A 15,185-nucleotide genomic window follows, 5' to 3' on the forward strand; every position below is an offset into this window, starting at 1 on the left:
AGGCAGCTGAGACAGGAGGGGAGGCCATCTGGTGAGGCGAGAGATCATGGTCAGGACATTGCTGAGCCCGCTGAGGCGTCCCCTGGCAGTGACAGGGGCTTCTGGGATCAATTAGCAGAACCACCCGAACAGGCTCACGGCCCCATGCAGTCTGCAGGCACGTGTCACCGGAGCCTCTTGACAGCCTTGGCAGACAGGAGTTGGGTGGGGGAGAGCTGCTGGCCTTTCCCCCTGCCCGGGCCTCTCTTCCCACAAGCTTGGCCCAGAGCCTCCCCTGCCTGGCAGGCAAGAGGGTGCCGGCCTTCTGGAATCTTCCTGAATCTGATTTTTATTGCCTCTGTTCTCCCTGTGTTGAGGATATAGCGGCATGCCTGGCTTGATTTTCACATGTGTAAAATGGGTCACATCCTAATTAGAGATCACTTCTTACAAATTGAAAAAAAATCATTTTTCAGCATGGAACAGGCACTAAATTGCCAGCAAAGAAAAGGATTCATTTATTCTTTTTTGTTTGTTTGTTTTGTATTAGAAATTGAACCCAGGGGCGCTTAACCACTAAACCATATCTCCAGCAACACCTCCCCTTTTTTTAAATTTTGAGACAGGGTCTCCCTGAGTGGCTTAGGGCTTTGCTTAGTTGCTGAGGCTGGCCTTGAATTTGTGATCCTCCTGCCTCAGCCTCCTGAGCCTCTGAAATTACAGGCAGGTACCACCACACCTGGCCTCAGAGTCAGAGCTCTGAGTCAGGAATAAAAAGGAATGAATAATGTTCTCCATGATGGTGACACTTGGGCCTCCTGGGGACTGGACGTGTGTGAATTGACTCCATGTGAGGTAGTGAGGGGCCAAAGAGACTCGATGAGGGAGAGGGGCCCAGGGAGGCTTCACAGAGGCGGTGGCGTTTGAGCAGCAATTCCTCAGGCAAAGAATGGGCGAAGGTTCCAGGTGGGGTCACGCCTCATGGGGAGCAGCACCCGAGGCTGAGGCTTGGGTCAGAAATGAGCCGACGGGCTCTGGTGGAAAGAGAACCACCTCTTCTGGGTCCCAGCCTAGGGCCTGCCACAGAGTCAGGCTGACCCACTGCTGTCGAAAGAATAAGGGGTGAGAGGAGCCCTGAGGGCAGGACTGGAGGTCGGCCCTGGGAGCTGTGGGCAGTGGAAGGCCCTGGGAGGGTGGGGAGCTGGATGTCCAGCTCTCCCAGAACCCTGTGCTGAGAAGGCTCCTTCCCCCTTGAATGCTCTTAGACCCTGGATGTGATGGAGTGACCACAATCACAGGTTCCTGCGGGGTGTGAGAGGGTCGTGACGCGGCCAGCTCTCTACGGCAGAAAGGTGGATTTGGGGCAGAGACAGGGAAGCACTGGAAGGAGATCAGGGAGGGAGGCTCTGTGGGCAAGCTTGGCAGTGGGAAGAGGGGGGAAAGGGGAGAAAAGGAGCCCCTGGATCAGGACCACTGTGTGAGTGTGTGTGTGTGCGCGCGCGTGCGTGTGAAACAGCACTGTGTCCTGAGCCAAGGCCAGGAGGTCAGCTAGAGTCTGACCTAGAGGGCCTGGAGCATCCACTGGGTAATGGGATGAGGCAGGAAAGGGGACACAGAGAAAAAGCCAGCCGTTCCTGGCCCCTCAAGTCCACTAAGTGGTAAAATAAAATCAGACGTAGCCACTTGCAAAGGAAGTTTTCAGGTAATGAGAGGGTCGTAAAGCAGAACAATGCCCATTACAGCAGCGTTAGCCTGGACTATGAAGCTTCTAAGAGGTGGCTCACACCACCAGACCTGCTGTGCTGGGAGTTTCCAGAGAGGCCTGGGATCCAAAGGCCAGCTGCCAGGATCAGGCCTCCCAGCAGTGTGGGCTCAACGACCCAACCTGCCCGCGCTGCCCCAGGAGACAGAACACCAGCAGGCAGAATCCTACTCACACACAAGCACAGCTGGCCTTGGGAAACCGAGTCGGGCCGCGCAAGGATGGCAGGCCAGCTGAAGGGAAGGGGGCCCTCCTCAGCTCTGTCTGTGCCCCCAACTGACCCACGCAGGCAGGAGCACCACACAGGTCCGGAGCCTGCGTGGCCTTCAGTCACCGGCTTCCCTGGCCTGTAGTCTCTGCTGTGGTCAGTTGGGGATTCAGACCCCTACTTCACAGCACTGTTTTCAGGATTAAATGAAATATCGTGGGTAAAGAGTCCAGTATCATCTCTGTGCCTGACAACTGGGCACTGTTATTGGAACTTTAAATGTCCACACCCTGGATCCCAGGAACCCCCTGTCATTTCCAGGAGAGAATGTTTTGTAGCCTGGCACCGTGACACATGCCTGTAACTCCAGACACTAAGGAGGTTAGGGCAGGAGGATCACAAGTTGGAGGTCAGCCTGTCTCAAGTTAAAAAAAAAAAAAGTGTTGGGGATGTAGCTCCGTAGTAGAGCACCCCTTAGTTAAATCTAAGTCCTGCAAAAATTAAAAATAAATAATAATAATAGTTTTGTAGATGTGTCCAACGAGGCACACACAAGAATGTTCCCTGCGGAATCTTATTCGAGGTTGAAAAATCGTAAACAACTGAAGAGGCCATTGGTAGGGGCCTGATTAAATCAGGATTCATCCGTCCTGTGAGTCCTCCGCTGTAATTAGAGTCTGGCAGCTCCTACACGCTGGCTCGGGCACATCCCCACCACGTGGGGCTGTGTGAACAAAGCCAGCACCGACAACTCCTCCAGACGACTCCACCTCAGCTCCCCAGAGCCCCATGCGGACGCCCTATATGTTATATGTTTGCACGTGTGTACATAAATGCAATAAAAACTGCAAAGAACGCCGGCGTTATCCTCGTGTTGTGATCCTACAATCCCAGTGACTCTGGAGGCTGGGGCTCGAGGATCACAAGTTTGAGGCAGCTTAGCAAGACCCTGTCTCAAAGTAAAATAAAACAGGGGCTGGGGATGTGGCTCTGTGGTAGCGCACTCACCTGGATGAGGTGGAGCCTAGATTTGACCTCATGCACCCCAAACAAAATAAAAACAGCAGAGAGGAAGACACTCCCGTGTGACTTAGGGGTTACCTCTGGGGAGGGCCTGGGGTGGAGGCTGGGGCATGGCAGCACATCGGAAGGAATGCCGTAGTTCAACCTTGCTGTAGTTGAAGTGCTCTACCGCAGCATGCGTCTGCCTCATCTGCTTTCACACTCGCTCAAGACCGGCCGACGCCAAGTGCAGGCAGCACGGCCTGACCTGAGCTCGGTCAAGGTTCTGCCAGGGCTCAGAGGCCAAAATCAAGACCACAGTTCAAGGGAGGAGAGAGAAAGGAAGATGTCTCAGAGCTTGGAGTTGATGTCAACAGCAAAGTCTGGATTCAGGGCTGGCAATGCCCCTCAGGGCAAATGACATCCCCCAGCATCCGGCAGCGGGGGGCACAGAGACATCTCTCAGCCTGGCTGGGCTGAGGCAACGGCCCACCTCTCCTGGAGGAGCTGTCTGCCAAGAAAACTATTGAACTACATAAAAATCCATCCCTGAAATCCCAGAGGCGTCCTTAGAGTGGAGCGTGGCCTTTAAATTAGATGGGGGAAAAGGCAGGTTTTGCTGGTAACTTGATTTCAGGTTGGTGAGGGCTGGAGGCCAGAGCAGTGGCTGCGCCTGGCTGAGGCCACCTGCAGAAGTCCTGCAATCCTGGCTGTGACGGGAACCCCAGCCCCACCAAGGATCGGAGCCCAGGCGCATGTTCCCATGGAAACTCAGCTGCACAGAATCCTCTGGAAATTTTTTGCTGAGGAGGGGCTACTGCGCCTGCACCCACTTCAAGTTCCTAGGCTTGGCTTCCAGGAGTGATTTTCTCCTGCGCGTGCTGGGAGGAGCTGGCGCCGAGGGTGGGTGGGAGGCTGTACCCTCTGGAGCCCGACGGGGCCCCGATCTCTAGCCATTTACCACCGTGGAAGAGGCCAAGGGCAAGGAGCCTGCAGATGTCTGAGTCCTGAGGCTCCCAAGAGGCTGACAGGTGGCAAGTCCTTGGAGGGCAGGCAGGCCGGGCCAGGACAGAGGGTGGGACACCCCGCAGGGGCTGGGGCAGGGACACAGAGGCAGCATCACTGAGACCCTGAGCCACAAGGCCACCCTTCTGCACGGGCCTCCTACCCTAAGTTCTGTCTGCGCTCAGAACAGTCTCAGCCACCCTTCCTTGGAGATCCAAGATCCCTTCCCTGGCCCACTCAGCTGCCCTGCTTGAGTACCCTCCTGCCCCCTTTCCTTCTCCTCCTCCTGGGCCCCTCCTGGGCCCAGAACTCCCTCTCCCCCCGCCTCTGCTCGCCTTGCCCACGCTCCAGCTCTGGACAGCTCCAGAAGGCTGTTTCTCACAACTGCAGCACTCCCCACCCAGGGAAGCCTGCCCCCTCGCTCGGCAGACACCCTGGGCTCTGCCCCAGCAGCCTGCTTCTCTGAAGGATGAATCCCAGAGGAAACTACACCCGCTGAGCCCTGTGAGAGCCAGGGAGTTCCCCATCTGTCCTCTCTGAGACACACGGAGTGGGCTCAAGTGTCGCTGGAAACCAAGGCTCAGGAGGCCGGGACTTGCTCAGTCCACACTGCAGCTGGAGGTGGAGCTGGGAGCCAGAGAGGCCAGGGGCCACCCTGCCCTAGAGGGGCAGTTCCTCTCTCTCCCCACTCACAGCCTTTCCCCAAGGAGCTCAGGCCCACAGCCCTCCCTGCTCATTCGGTTTCCCCCCACCCCACTGTCACCTGCTTCCCCCCACCCTCACCCGCTCACCCCCGCGGCTCAGTCCTGGGAGCCTGGGGCCAGGTGCTCAGCCTTCTTGCTGCCCACGGGACATTCTTCTCCATCTCCCTCCCCTCAAAGTCCCTCTTAGAGTCCCGCCCTTCACTCGGCTCCCTGTCTCTCCCTCTCTCCTCATTCACGGGACACCTTGGCACCTGCTGGCCTCCCAGTTCTGCCCTAAACCAGGCTCCGTCACCAATCCAGTGGAGTGTCTTCAGTTCAGTCCTCAAGGGTGTCTTAGGCCACAGGCAGGAGCTGGGATTTTATTCCAAATGAAATGGGAACCACAGGTGGTTTTGAGCAGGAGGGATCCTTCTGCTGCTCTGTGAGAAGAGACTGCAGGGCAGGCTGCAGCAGGGAGCCATGGTGAGGGGCCTGCGTCACACAGTGAAGTCCCTGCCAAGGTCCCCTCACTCCTCTGGAGAAGGCTGGAAAAGCCTGAGTCCCAATTAGGAGGTCCAGGGGTCAAGGACAGAGAGGCCCAGGAGGCGGAGGAGGCAGGCCTGGCCAAGCGGCGCCTCCTGATCTTGCTGGCTGCAGTTTTTGCGCCCCCCCCGGCCCCCTCCCAGCCCCACCCTCAGGCGGCTGGAGTCTGAACCTGAAGGTGGCTCTGCTGCCCTCCCGACACAGGCTTGGACGGGGAAGGGATCCCAGCCTTATGATCCTGCTCAGGCAGCCCAGAAACAAGTCTCTGAGGCCCATGATCATCCTATGGGCCCAGGGATGCCCTGTGCCCTCTAGCAGAGTGCCTGGGGACACCTGGAGGTCATCTGGGCCACCCTTAGCCCTCCTGTCCCCACAGGGAGGGCCTGACCTGCAGAGAAGAAGGTGCTGTCCAAGAGCTGGTGTCCCACAACTGCTTGGGTCCCCCATCCTACATGGGGATATTTTAGTGGCCTTGAGGCAGCCCAGAAACTTCCAGAGCAGCCCGGGAGGTGAGGGGAGATTGACTTGTCCAATTCGCCAGGGCACAAACATTGGGAGAGCCCAGGGAGGGGAGAGGGGAGCATCATATGACAGCCTAGGTGACCAGGACCCTTAGCCCGTCTGCCCAGGAAACAGTGGGTCCTTTTCCTTGCAGGGCTGCCTCAAGGGTAAGATAAGGAGTCCCTTTCGCTCTCAGAGGAGTAGACAGGCACTGGGTCAGGCTCACTGTTCACCCCTAGCCTCAACTGCAACAGAGACCCCTCTGCCCATCCAGGGGAGGTGAGGTGCCAAGCCATGCAGCTGGACCACCACAGGAAAGAGGAGGAGTGTAGGCAGCTAGGACAGGCCGGGGTCCCACGTGGCCTGCACACACAGGGCTGGGGGTGGGGCTGAAGATGGGGAAGTCAGCGGAGCTGGACAGAGCTGCAGCAGTGGGCTCAGGACGGCTAGCGAGAGGGGCTTCAGGGTGGGGTCTTGGGGTGGAAGGAGGGGCCACTGAGGCCCTGATGCAGAGCAACCTGAAGATCAGAGTGCGACCAGCAGGAGGCCAGTGAACGCAGAGGGCCAGGCCGAGGGGAGACGCCCCGGGGGGCCTTGTGGGGACAGGGAAGAGCTCCGGCCATCACCCACCTCCTGCTCAGCCAGGGCCACATCCCAACGCGCCAGAATCCCCTTTCTCTAAAGCATGCGTAGGACCCTTTCTGCTCCAGGCCTCGTCTGTCCACCACCACTTGTCACATCCTCAGCCTGCATATCTGTCCCTTGAGCCCTGTCTGCCTCTCATGCCTCCCAGGCCAGCCTCTTCCTCTCCCTGGTGTGGCCACCTCATGCCTTTGGACTCGCTGGGCAGGTGGGGCGTTCACAGCGGCCTCACCTCTCACCCACCCGCAGCACTGATGGGGGCCCTTGCCATGTTCTCTAGGTTCCGTGGGCTGCGCACCAAGATGCAGGCTGGCACCAAGTGAGCCACATAAACAGATCTGTGGGCTGGCACAGGTGGGTGAGGAGGGCTTCAGAGAAAGGCTGGTTCCAGCCAGCCTGCAGGGACCAAGCAGTACTTTGCCAACTGCAGCAGGAGAGGATGATGGGACAGCCCAGGAAAGGCCTGAGGACTGGAAGCGCTCCTCTGGGTGCGGGATGGGGGAGGGGGCCTCGAATGCGAGGGCGAGGCCCTGGGGTGTGTGCCTGGGGACCTCACTCCCCGTTCAGGTCCAGGTCTTCGGTTCAGGTCAAGGCCCGTGCCCCCGACCTCTGATCCAGGACAAGACGCACGGCTGGTAGAACTTGTCCTAGAGATTTTCATAGACCAGGTTAAAGTCGCTGTCGTCCTCAAACCTCTGCGGGTTCTCCTGGGAAAGGGAGAATGGGGAGGAACAGAAAGAGAGGAAGGGACGAGAGAGGAAAGAAGGAAGAGGTAAGAAAAAGAGAAAGGAATAAAGAAAGAAGGAAGGAAGGAGAGAAGGAAGGAAGGAAGGAAGGAAGGAAGGAAGGAAGGAAGGAAGGAAGGACGGACATTAGAACATTAGGTGGGAAGAAATGAGCTTGCAGTGATTCAGTTTTTTCAGAGGCAAACAGATCACTTCTTGTGTGGCGCTGACAGGTAAGCCTGCCCTCTGTCCCAAGCCCACCCACAGCCCCTCCTGTCCCCGCCCTCCAGTGACAGTCCCCTGCGCCCCACCTCCCCTGCCTTGGGCTTCTGCGCATGCTCTTCCCCAGGTCTGGGGTGCTCCCTCCTCCTCACGCATCCACTCCCTGACTACCTCCTGCTCACCTGTGGGGTTCAGCGTCTCAGGGAGCCCTCCCTGCCCCCAGCCCTGGCCTGGCCCCTTCTTGGAGCCCACCTCTCACAACAGGGCTTTATATGTCTGTGTGCCCATGGGGTCACTGACTTTGTCCTGCAGACCAAGACTCCCAGAGGACAGGGACACACCTCGCTCTTCTGTCCAGCACCCAGGGCCTGGGACAAGGATGGGCCCTGCCTGAGATGACACATCATCTTTGGTCCCAGGGTGGGAGGCCTTGCTGGTCAGGGCCTAGTCCAGAGCTTGAGAATTGGAGATTCAACACACAGCTCCAAACTGGGCTGGGGGAGACACCCTGCCCTCCCTGCCGGCCCTTGCATGATGCCCGTGGGTCACCACCTCGGGGACTACTATATTGGCTTGACAACCCCTTGCACTTCATAATGTTCAAAGCTCTCATGCAAATGTTACTCTTTTGGGTTCTGGGGAGGATGGTGTTGTGGGAAAACATTACTCATGCACTTTGCAGATGAGCAAACTGAGGTTAAAGGGAGAAAGTGTGATTGAGTAATGGGCCCGAGGCCCTACCACGGTGACAGCAGAGCCCTGGCCTGGCCACCCAAGCTGGCATAAGCTCAGACTCCAACTCTAACATTAGCCAGGCCCAGCCTGGGGGCATGTACAACCCCAGCACTGCCCACCAGATTGGCCAGTATAGACATTGCTCTGTGCCCACCAGGGGTAGCTCTAATGACCACATGCATGGTGGCCACTCCGGGGCAGCCCTCTCAGCACAATGGTCTCTCCTTGTGGCAATTCTGTGAGGTGGAGACTGTTCTAACACTTCAGTTACAGACCAGGAGACAGCACAGAGAAGGTACTGTGCTGGCCAGGGCTGCACAGCTGCTGGGGTGGCGTGGGAGTTGAACCCCCTTCTCCTAACAGCTAGGTCCGCTGTTGGGAGAGGGTGGGAGGTGACCGCTGGGCCTGTACTTCTGCCCTCTTGAGCCCACCGCACAGACCTGAGGGTCAGAGCGGGAAGAGCCAGGCTCTGCCCCCTGCCCAGCCTCTGCATACCTGGGAGGGGCGGCTCCGGGCGGAGGGAGGGCTGCCAGCCTGGTGCTCGATGCAGGCATAGACCTCCGGCTCCTGGTGCTGCAGGGCCTGAGGGAGACAGGGACCAGGGTCAGAGGCAGGGGCAACGGGAGCCCCAGTCTCAGCAGCCAGCCTCTCCGCCTGTCACAAACCCTGGTGTGCCGAGGGAGTCCAGGGGCAGGCAGCACCATGCTGAGTGTGGCCACGCTGCCACACTCCTGAACCTGCCAGGCTGTCTCAGTCACCCCGCCCCCTTCTCTGCTGTCCAGGGCCAAGGCCTCTCAGCTCCAGCCACCTCCCTCCAAGACCTCCAGCAGAGCCATGTGCTGGGCCCTGTGGGCCCTGGGTCCAGACTTCACTCGCCTGACCAAGGAGAGTCCAAGTCTGTCCCACCCACCTGCCTGTCCTTAGGCCCTTGAGGGCATGGCTGCCCGCCAGCAGCCCCTGGATGACACTCACAGCCCCTGCTCCCATCGGGCACCCTGCTGGCCTCCACCTCACCCCCTGCAAGGGTCCTGCCCACCCATTCACACCTTCAGGCCTCCCCTGCCCCACTGCCCATCGGGGGCTCAGGGAGGACCTAGGGTCCTTGAGGGCCACACTCCCTACCCATCAGCCTGATCCTCTTGGGGATTCTGGAGCCCCTCCAGCTCTCAGTGTGCCCCCTTCCCTTGCATCCCCTCAGGCCCCTCCCAGCCACCCCTCCGGACGCTCCTCCACGCCCCTGTGGGAATCCCCACCCCCACCCGACCACAGCCCAGCAGGCAAGGCTGCCCTGGGTGAGGGGTGAGCTCCGCCGGGCTGGGGCTGGGGGCCTGGCCCCAAAGCTCCGGGCACTCAGTGCCACCAGAGGCATCTCTCCCCAGCCTCCTCCAGACTAGGAGCCCCTCGAGGCAGGGACCGTGTCTGGTTTGTCTTTGGGTTCCTGAACCTAAACTGCTCTTGACACAATGAGAGCAGCGCCAAGTCAACGATGATGGGGGATACCTCCCTCATCTGGGGGTGTCCCAGGACCACACTTTCTCTTGGCCCAGCCTTGAGAGGCCTGACCACAGACCTCAAGGTGGCCAAAAGAACCAGGGCTTCGAAGTCAGATGAGACTGAGTTCAACTCCTGGTTCTAATATTTGCCAGCCAAGGGCAAACCCTTTTTTAAAAAAACTCTGTGCCTCGGTTTCCCGATCTATAAATGGGGGGATAATAATATCTGTCTTGAGGTCCAATGCAGGATTAAATGAGATATTATACACAAGGGAACTGCACAGAATTGGGCAAATAGTAGGTGCTTAATAAGCAGTGATTGACTGTCCTCAGGGAAAACATAATTCTCCACCTCCCTCTGAAACCCCCACCTGGACTCACTCCAGACCCCACTGGGCTCCAGAGCAGAGCCCACCAACAGCCTGAGCAAGAGGCAGAAGCCTTCTCTTCCCTGAGTGTGCGTGTCATATGGATGCCGGCTAGTTGCCAAGGAGGCGGTTTCCCTGGCAACAGTCAAGCAGGGGTTGCTGAGGCAGGCTGGAGAGACAGGTGGTGCTCAGAGGCAGGAGGAGGGCGGGGAGGTGGGAGGGGAGGAGGGCGGGCGCTCCGAGGAGCAGTGGGGCATGAAAACCCGAGTAATCAACCATTTGGCGCTTGGGAGACCCTCTCACTTCAAGGGCATCAGACACAGGGATGCTGGGCTTCCCCAGAGGTCCTGTTCAAGGGGTCTCTGACTCAGAAAGAGGGTGGGTCTTGGGAGAGAGGTTCCCAACCTGACTCCTTCCCAAGGAGGAACCCTGTTTCTAAGGGAAGGAAACTTCCAAGGCCTTCTCTGACCCACGCAGGTCTTTGTGACTGGCCTGACTCCCCACCCCTGTCCACCCAGGCCTGGACCTCTCAGATCTGACGGCCCTGACCACCCCTCTAAGCTGGACGTTCCTGGTTGCAGAGAGAGGAGAGAGAAGTGGCCTTCTTGCTACCTCTTGGCTGGGAGGCAGGTTTGGGGTCACAGGTGGCTCCTCTGCCTCAGCCAGCACACGTGTGCTGCCCAGCACAAGTGATCCCGCAGAGGCTGGGCTGTCAGAGCCAGAGAGGAGCACTTGCCCTGGGACTCTGCAGCCCTCAGACCCACGGAGGGGGCAGGTGGGCCTTTCGCTGTGGGCAGGGCAGGGGCAAATGTGGGGCCAAGAGCTGCAGAGATGGCCAGCCCCGAGCGGCTGTCGAGTGAGGCCTTTGACAAGTCGTGACCTGCTGGCACGCGTCACGCTCAGGCTGTGTGCAGCAGCAGGCCATGAAACACAGGACGCAGCATTGTGCACAGGACACCCGGCCTCCCAGCCTTCCTTGGGGCTGATAGGATGCCCTCCGTCCACTGTGCCTGCTGGGAGAAGGCAGGGCTGGCCTCTCAGTGGGTTGCCCACGGGCTGTGCCATGCTGGGCCAGGCCAGGCCTGCTGTGCTTGGCAGTGGTCGTTGGCCTGAGACTCAGGTCCCACAGGCCCTTTTGCCTCCTGCTGCCCAGCGGGTAGTGATGCTAACCTGCGCCGTCACCAGCCAAGCAAGGGTGTGAAGTCAGTGCCAAGGCCATCTTCTGGTGGGCTGAGGGCAGGGCACGTCAGCTGCCCGGGACCTGGACCACATCTAGGGTCTGGCACTGGGGCCCTGGGTGAGACCCGAGGGCTGTAGAGGAAGGAGCTGTACTCGGGAGAACGAGCACCCCAGCCCCAGGTCAGGGCATCACACATCATCAGAGGTGAGCAGCCCACTGCTCTGGCGGGCGGGGAGGCTTTTCCAACACTGTGTCCCAGTTAGAAGGGTGCCTTCAGCGGCAGGGAGGAGCAGAGAGGACTGGAGGCCAAGGAGCAAGAATGGGAACACCGGATCCAGCAGAGGCTGGGCAGAGCTGGGGGAGGTGTCTGAGCGCTGCTGAGGGGATGCAAGTCCGTGCGCATGCCCCACGTTTCCCAGGTGTCCCTCTGCCCGCACCCTGGACACCCTGAACAGTGAGACGGCTCCTGAGCACCTTCGTGTCCTAGGCGCTGACTGTCGTGGGGCGGGAAGGAGGCTCCAGTCAGGTGACAATCACCTAAGCTAAAGGTGGCCATGAAGGCCATGAAGGGGAGAAAGGCAACAGGGAGTCTGGGTGGGAGACCAGCGAGGGAAGAGGTCGGGACAGTGGCATTGGAAAGGCCTGGGGAGCAGGAAGCCAGAGTGAGGGAGCAACGGGGCAGCTGCTGGGAGGACTGTCTGGGGCAGGGGAAGAGCCAGCATGGAGCACCGAGGTGGGGTGGGCCTGGTGTGTTCTGGGAGCAGCATGTAGGGGCGGTGACAGCTCGGAGGTCATGAGCAGGGCTCTGACGTTAGGTGACCTTCCAAAGGCCCATGGTGATTTTGAGAATTACTTCAAAGACCCCTATGTAGGGATCAGGATGGACTAAGGGCCCCAGCTACAGGTTTCTCAAGCCTGTTTGCAAAGACACCCCATGTGCCTCTGTCTAAGATGGGCGACTTCCTGGAGCAATCCACTTGTCCCTCTTTCCTCTTCCTTCACTGGGAATGGAACCTGCCCTGCAGTCTGACGGCTCTCCCAAGAGTCCCCTGCTCCTCACCATCTCCTCTCACAGGGACTTCTCTACAAGATCGCTGTTCCTCTAGTGCCCCCACCTTGCTTCTCGGAGGACCTCGCCACCGAAGGCTCTGAGCAGAGGGGCATGATTTGTCAGTGGTTTAATGGGTTGGCTCTGGCTGCTGCCATCCTAGGCAGACGAGGGACAAGGATAAAAATAGGTCCACTGATTAGAGACCCACAGCAACTCTCCAGGCAAGAGGCAGGGAGGCTAGAACAGAACCAGATTCTGGATACATTTTGAAGCAAGGTTTGCCAATGGGTCAGACTGGGCGATGATCAAAAGGGAGAAGGAAAGGACAGCTTCAAAATGTTCAGCCTGAGCCACTGGGAGAAGGGAGCCACTGTTCCCACAGTGGGGAAGGCCGGACGAAGAAACACATATTGGGTAAAGAAGCGGCGTTTGATTTGAGGGAGATGCCCATCAGACATCCAAGTGAGGGTGGGTCTGACGTTCAGAGATGTCTGGGCTGGAGATACAAACTTGGATGTGTTCGGAACCTTGAGGCTGAGTGAGATCACCCAGAGAGGGGACTGAAGACAGAAGACAGGGGTCCCAGGCCTGCGGCATAATGGTTACTCAATGTTTAGTGGTCAGGGTTCCACAATTGCTGAAAAGGAACCAGGGAGTGAGGAAGAGGTGGAGCACTGAATCAGGAGAGGCTCAGGAGAGAGTAGAATGTTCCAGAATCAAGCAAAGAAAGTATCAAGGAGGAGGGGGAGCTCAGTGGTGTCAGATGCTGTTGATTCTTCAAGGAAGAGGAGAACCAAGAACTGCCCACTGGATATAACCATGCAGAGACACATGGGTGTCCCCGAGGAGGGAGAATGCTCTGATTATGATAGAATTATCCAGAAATAAAAAACAGAGGGGGCTGGGGAGATAGCTCAGTCGGTAGAGTGCTTGCTTTGTAAGCACAAGGCCCTGGGTTCGATCCCCAGCACCAAAAAAAAAAAAAAAAAAAAAAAACCAGAATGTTCACCGGAAAATAATTAAACACTTGTAAACCATAAGCAAAACAGTTTTAAATAACCAGTAGGGCAAGGGAGAATTCTCATGGGAAGTTTAGCTTGAAAGGTCATAAAAGTATGACATGTTGAACATCTGATGGGGGCTGGGGGTGGAGCTGCGTGACAGAGTGCTTGCCTCACATGTGCAAGGTCCTGGGTTTGATCCTCAGCACTGCAACCACAAAAAGAAAATTTCCCCAAACCCTTATGGGATGCAGCTAAAGTCATACTTAGAGCAAAGTTCATAGCCTAAAATGCACACATTAGAAAAGAATGATCAAAAACTAAGAAGCTGGGCACAGTGGCACACACCTGTAATCCCAGCAACTCAGGAGGCTGAGGCAGGAGGATCTGGGCTATTTAGTGAGATCCTGTCTCAAAAATAATTTTTTTTTTGAAGGACTGGGGATGTAGTTCAGTGGTGGAGCACTCCTGGGTTCAATACCCAGTACTGCCAGAAAAAGAGAAAGAGAATTTTAAAAACCTTCCAAGGTCTTAGGCAGTACAATAAAGTAGGGGGAGAAAAAGAAGGGTAGGAAGATTGAAAAGAAAGAAGTGAAGTTTTGATGATTCATAGATGACATGATTAGCCCCAGAGAAAATCCAAAGGAATTTACAGAGAAACTATCAGCATTAATGAGTAAATTCATCAAAGTCACACTATATAATGCCAATATACAAAAATCAACCATATTTCTACATACCAGCAATAGATGATTTGAAAACGGGATAGCACCTGAACCCTAAAGCCTTATCCAGAGGGTTAATGAGACACAATCAGTGTCACAATTGGGGTAGTCTATGACAGTGCTGGGCACATAGTAGGTACACAACCAACATCTTCTGATACCATCCTTATTGCTGTTAATGTCATTTTTCTTTGCCCAGGTCCAGTCCCAGCTGGTGGACCCCTGTCTCAAGGGCTTAGCAAAGTCCCATGGTCTCTTATCCTTTCTGGTCCTGAACCTCTCTGAGCCACCCTGTGACTTGCAGGCAGCTGGGCCTCTGCAACACTCTGGTAAGTCAGCCCGACTCCCAGAGGATGCTGCACGCGGGAAAGAGGCTTCAGTGAAAGAGAGTCTCTTCCATTAAAAACAATCTTGTGGAAGGATATTTATTCATGCAGAAAAATATTCATGAGATATTGTAACATGGGGGAAAAATAAAAAGCTGTGCAACTCCAATTTTTTTTAGAAGAGTGCCAGGCACCGTGGCACAGGCCTGTAACTCTAGCTATTTGGGAAGTTGAGGCAGGAGGATCCTGAGTTCAAGGCCAGCCTGGGCAACTTAGTGAGACCCTGTCTCAAAATAAAAAGGCCTGGGGATGCAGTTCAGCGGTGGAGTGCTCGCCTAGCATGTGCACTGAATTTAATCCCCAATATCACAAGAGAAAAATAAAACAGGTATGGGAGCTGGGGCTGTAGCTCAGAGGCGAAATTCGTGTGTGAGCATGTGCGAGACCCTGGATTTGATTCCTAGCACTGAAAAAAAAAGTGAGTGCATATATAGGTCCCCGTCTACACATTTATAGAAAAATGCATAGAAAATATGTGTATATACACACACACACATTCCTACAGATGTATGTGTGTGTATATACGCGCATGTGGAGAAAAAGTGAGATGTTTTCCCCAACAACTGACACCAGAATCCCGCATAGGGAAAATACCACAAGTTGCTGGGTGAGAAGAGCAAATCTGGGGACGTCTGGGCCACATACGAAGCTGCGGCTGGCGTCCACTCCCTGGGGAGGCGAGGCCGAGCGGCCTTTGAGAACTGCAGTGTTCTGAGAGCTGTTAACGCTGCCCCCGGGGACGCTCCGCTGCCTCTCCGACACCTGCCCCGTCCCCAGCCAGCCCTGCCAGACTCCCAGTGTGCCCCGTGTGGGTTCTGTGGCCACGGCTGAAGTCCTCGAGCTTCCCGTGTGCGTCGGGTGGTGGGGACAGGACTGGAGGAGGCTGAGAAGGTGCCCCTGGGGAGGCTGGGGACCCTGCCTGGCGGCTGTGGACCTCGCAGGACTGAGACCCCGCCGACCCTGGGTGGCACTTA

At 56.9% G+C, this 15,185-nt stretch overlaps 1 protein-coding gene across 2 annotated transcripts in view; it reads right to left on the bottom strand.

Moving 5' to 3' along the window:
• Positions 1-4,968: 4,968 nt before the first annotated feature.
• Positions 4,969-15,185, bottom strand: part of Nfam1 (NFAT activating protein with ITAM motif 1) — a 30,487-nt gene continuing 20,270 nt past the window's right edge. Inside the window, exons 5-6 of one of the 2 annotated variants that reach the window (XM_047550104.1) lie at positions 8,503-8,589; positions 4,969-7,020 (exon numbers count right to left, since the gene is read on the bottom strand). In XM_047550104.1, coding sequence (XP_047406060.1) covers positions 6,973-7,020; positions 8,503-8,589 — 135 coding nt within the window. In that variant the 3' untranslated portion in view covers positions 4,969-6,972. Of the gene's footprint in view, positions 7,033-8,502; positions 8,590-15,185 lie in introns of both variants that reach the window. The other variant, XM_047550103.1, reaches the window with a different exon arrangement.

Source organism: Sciurus carolinensis, chromosome 4 (assembly GCF_902686445.1).
Source record: "Sciurus carolinensis chromosome 4, mSciCar1.2, whole genome shotgun sequence".
Lineage (NCBI taxonomy): Eukaryota > Metazoa > Chordata > Mammalia > Rodentia > Sciuridae > Sciurus > Sciurus carolinensis.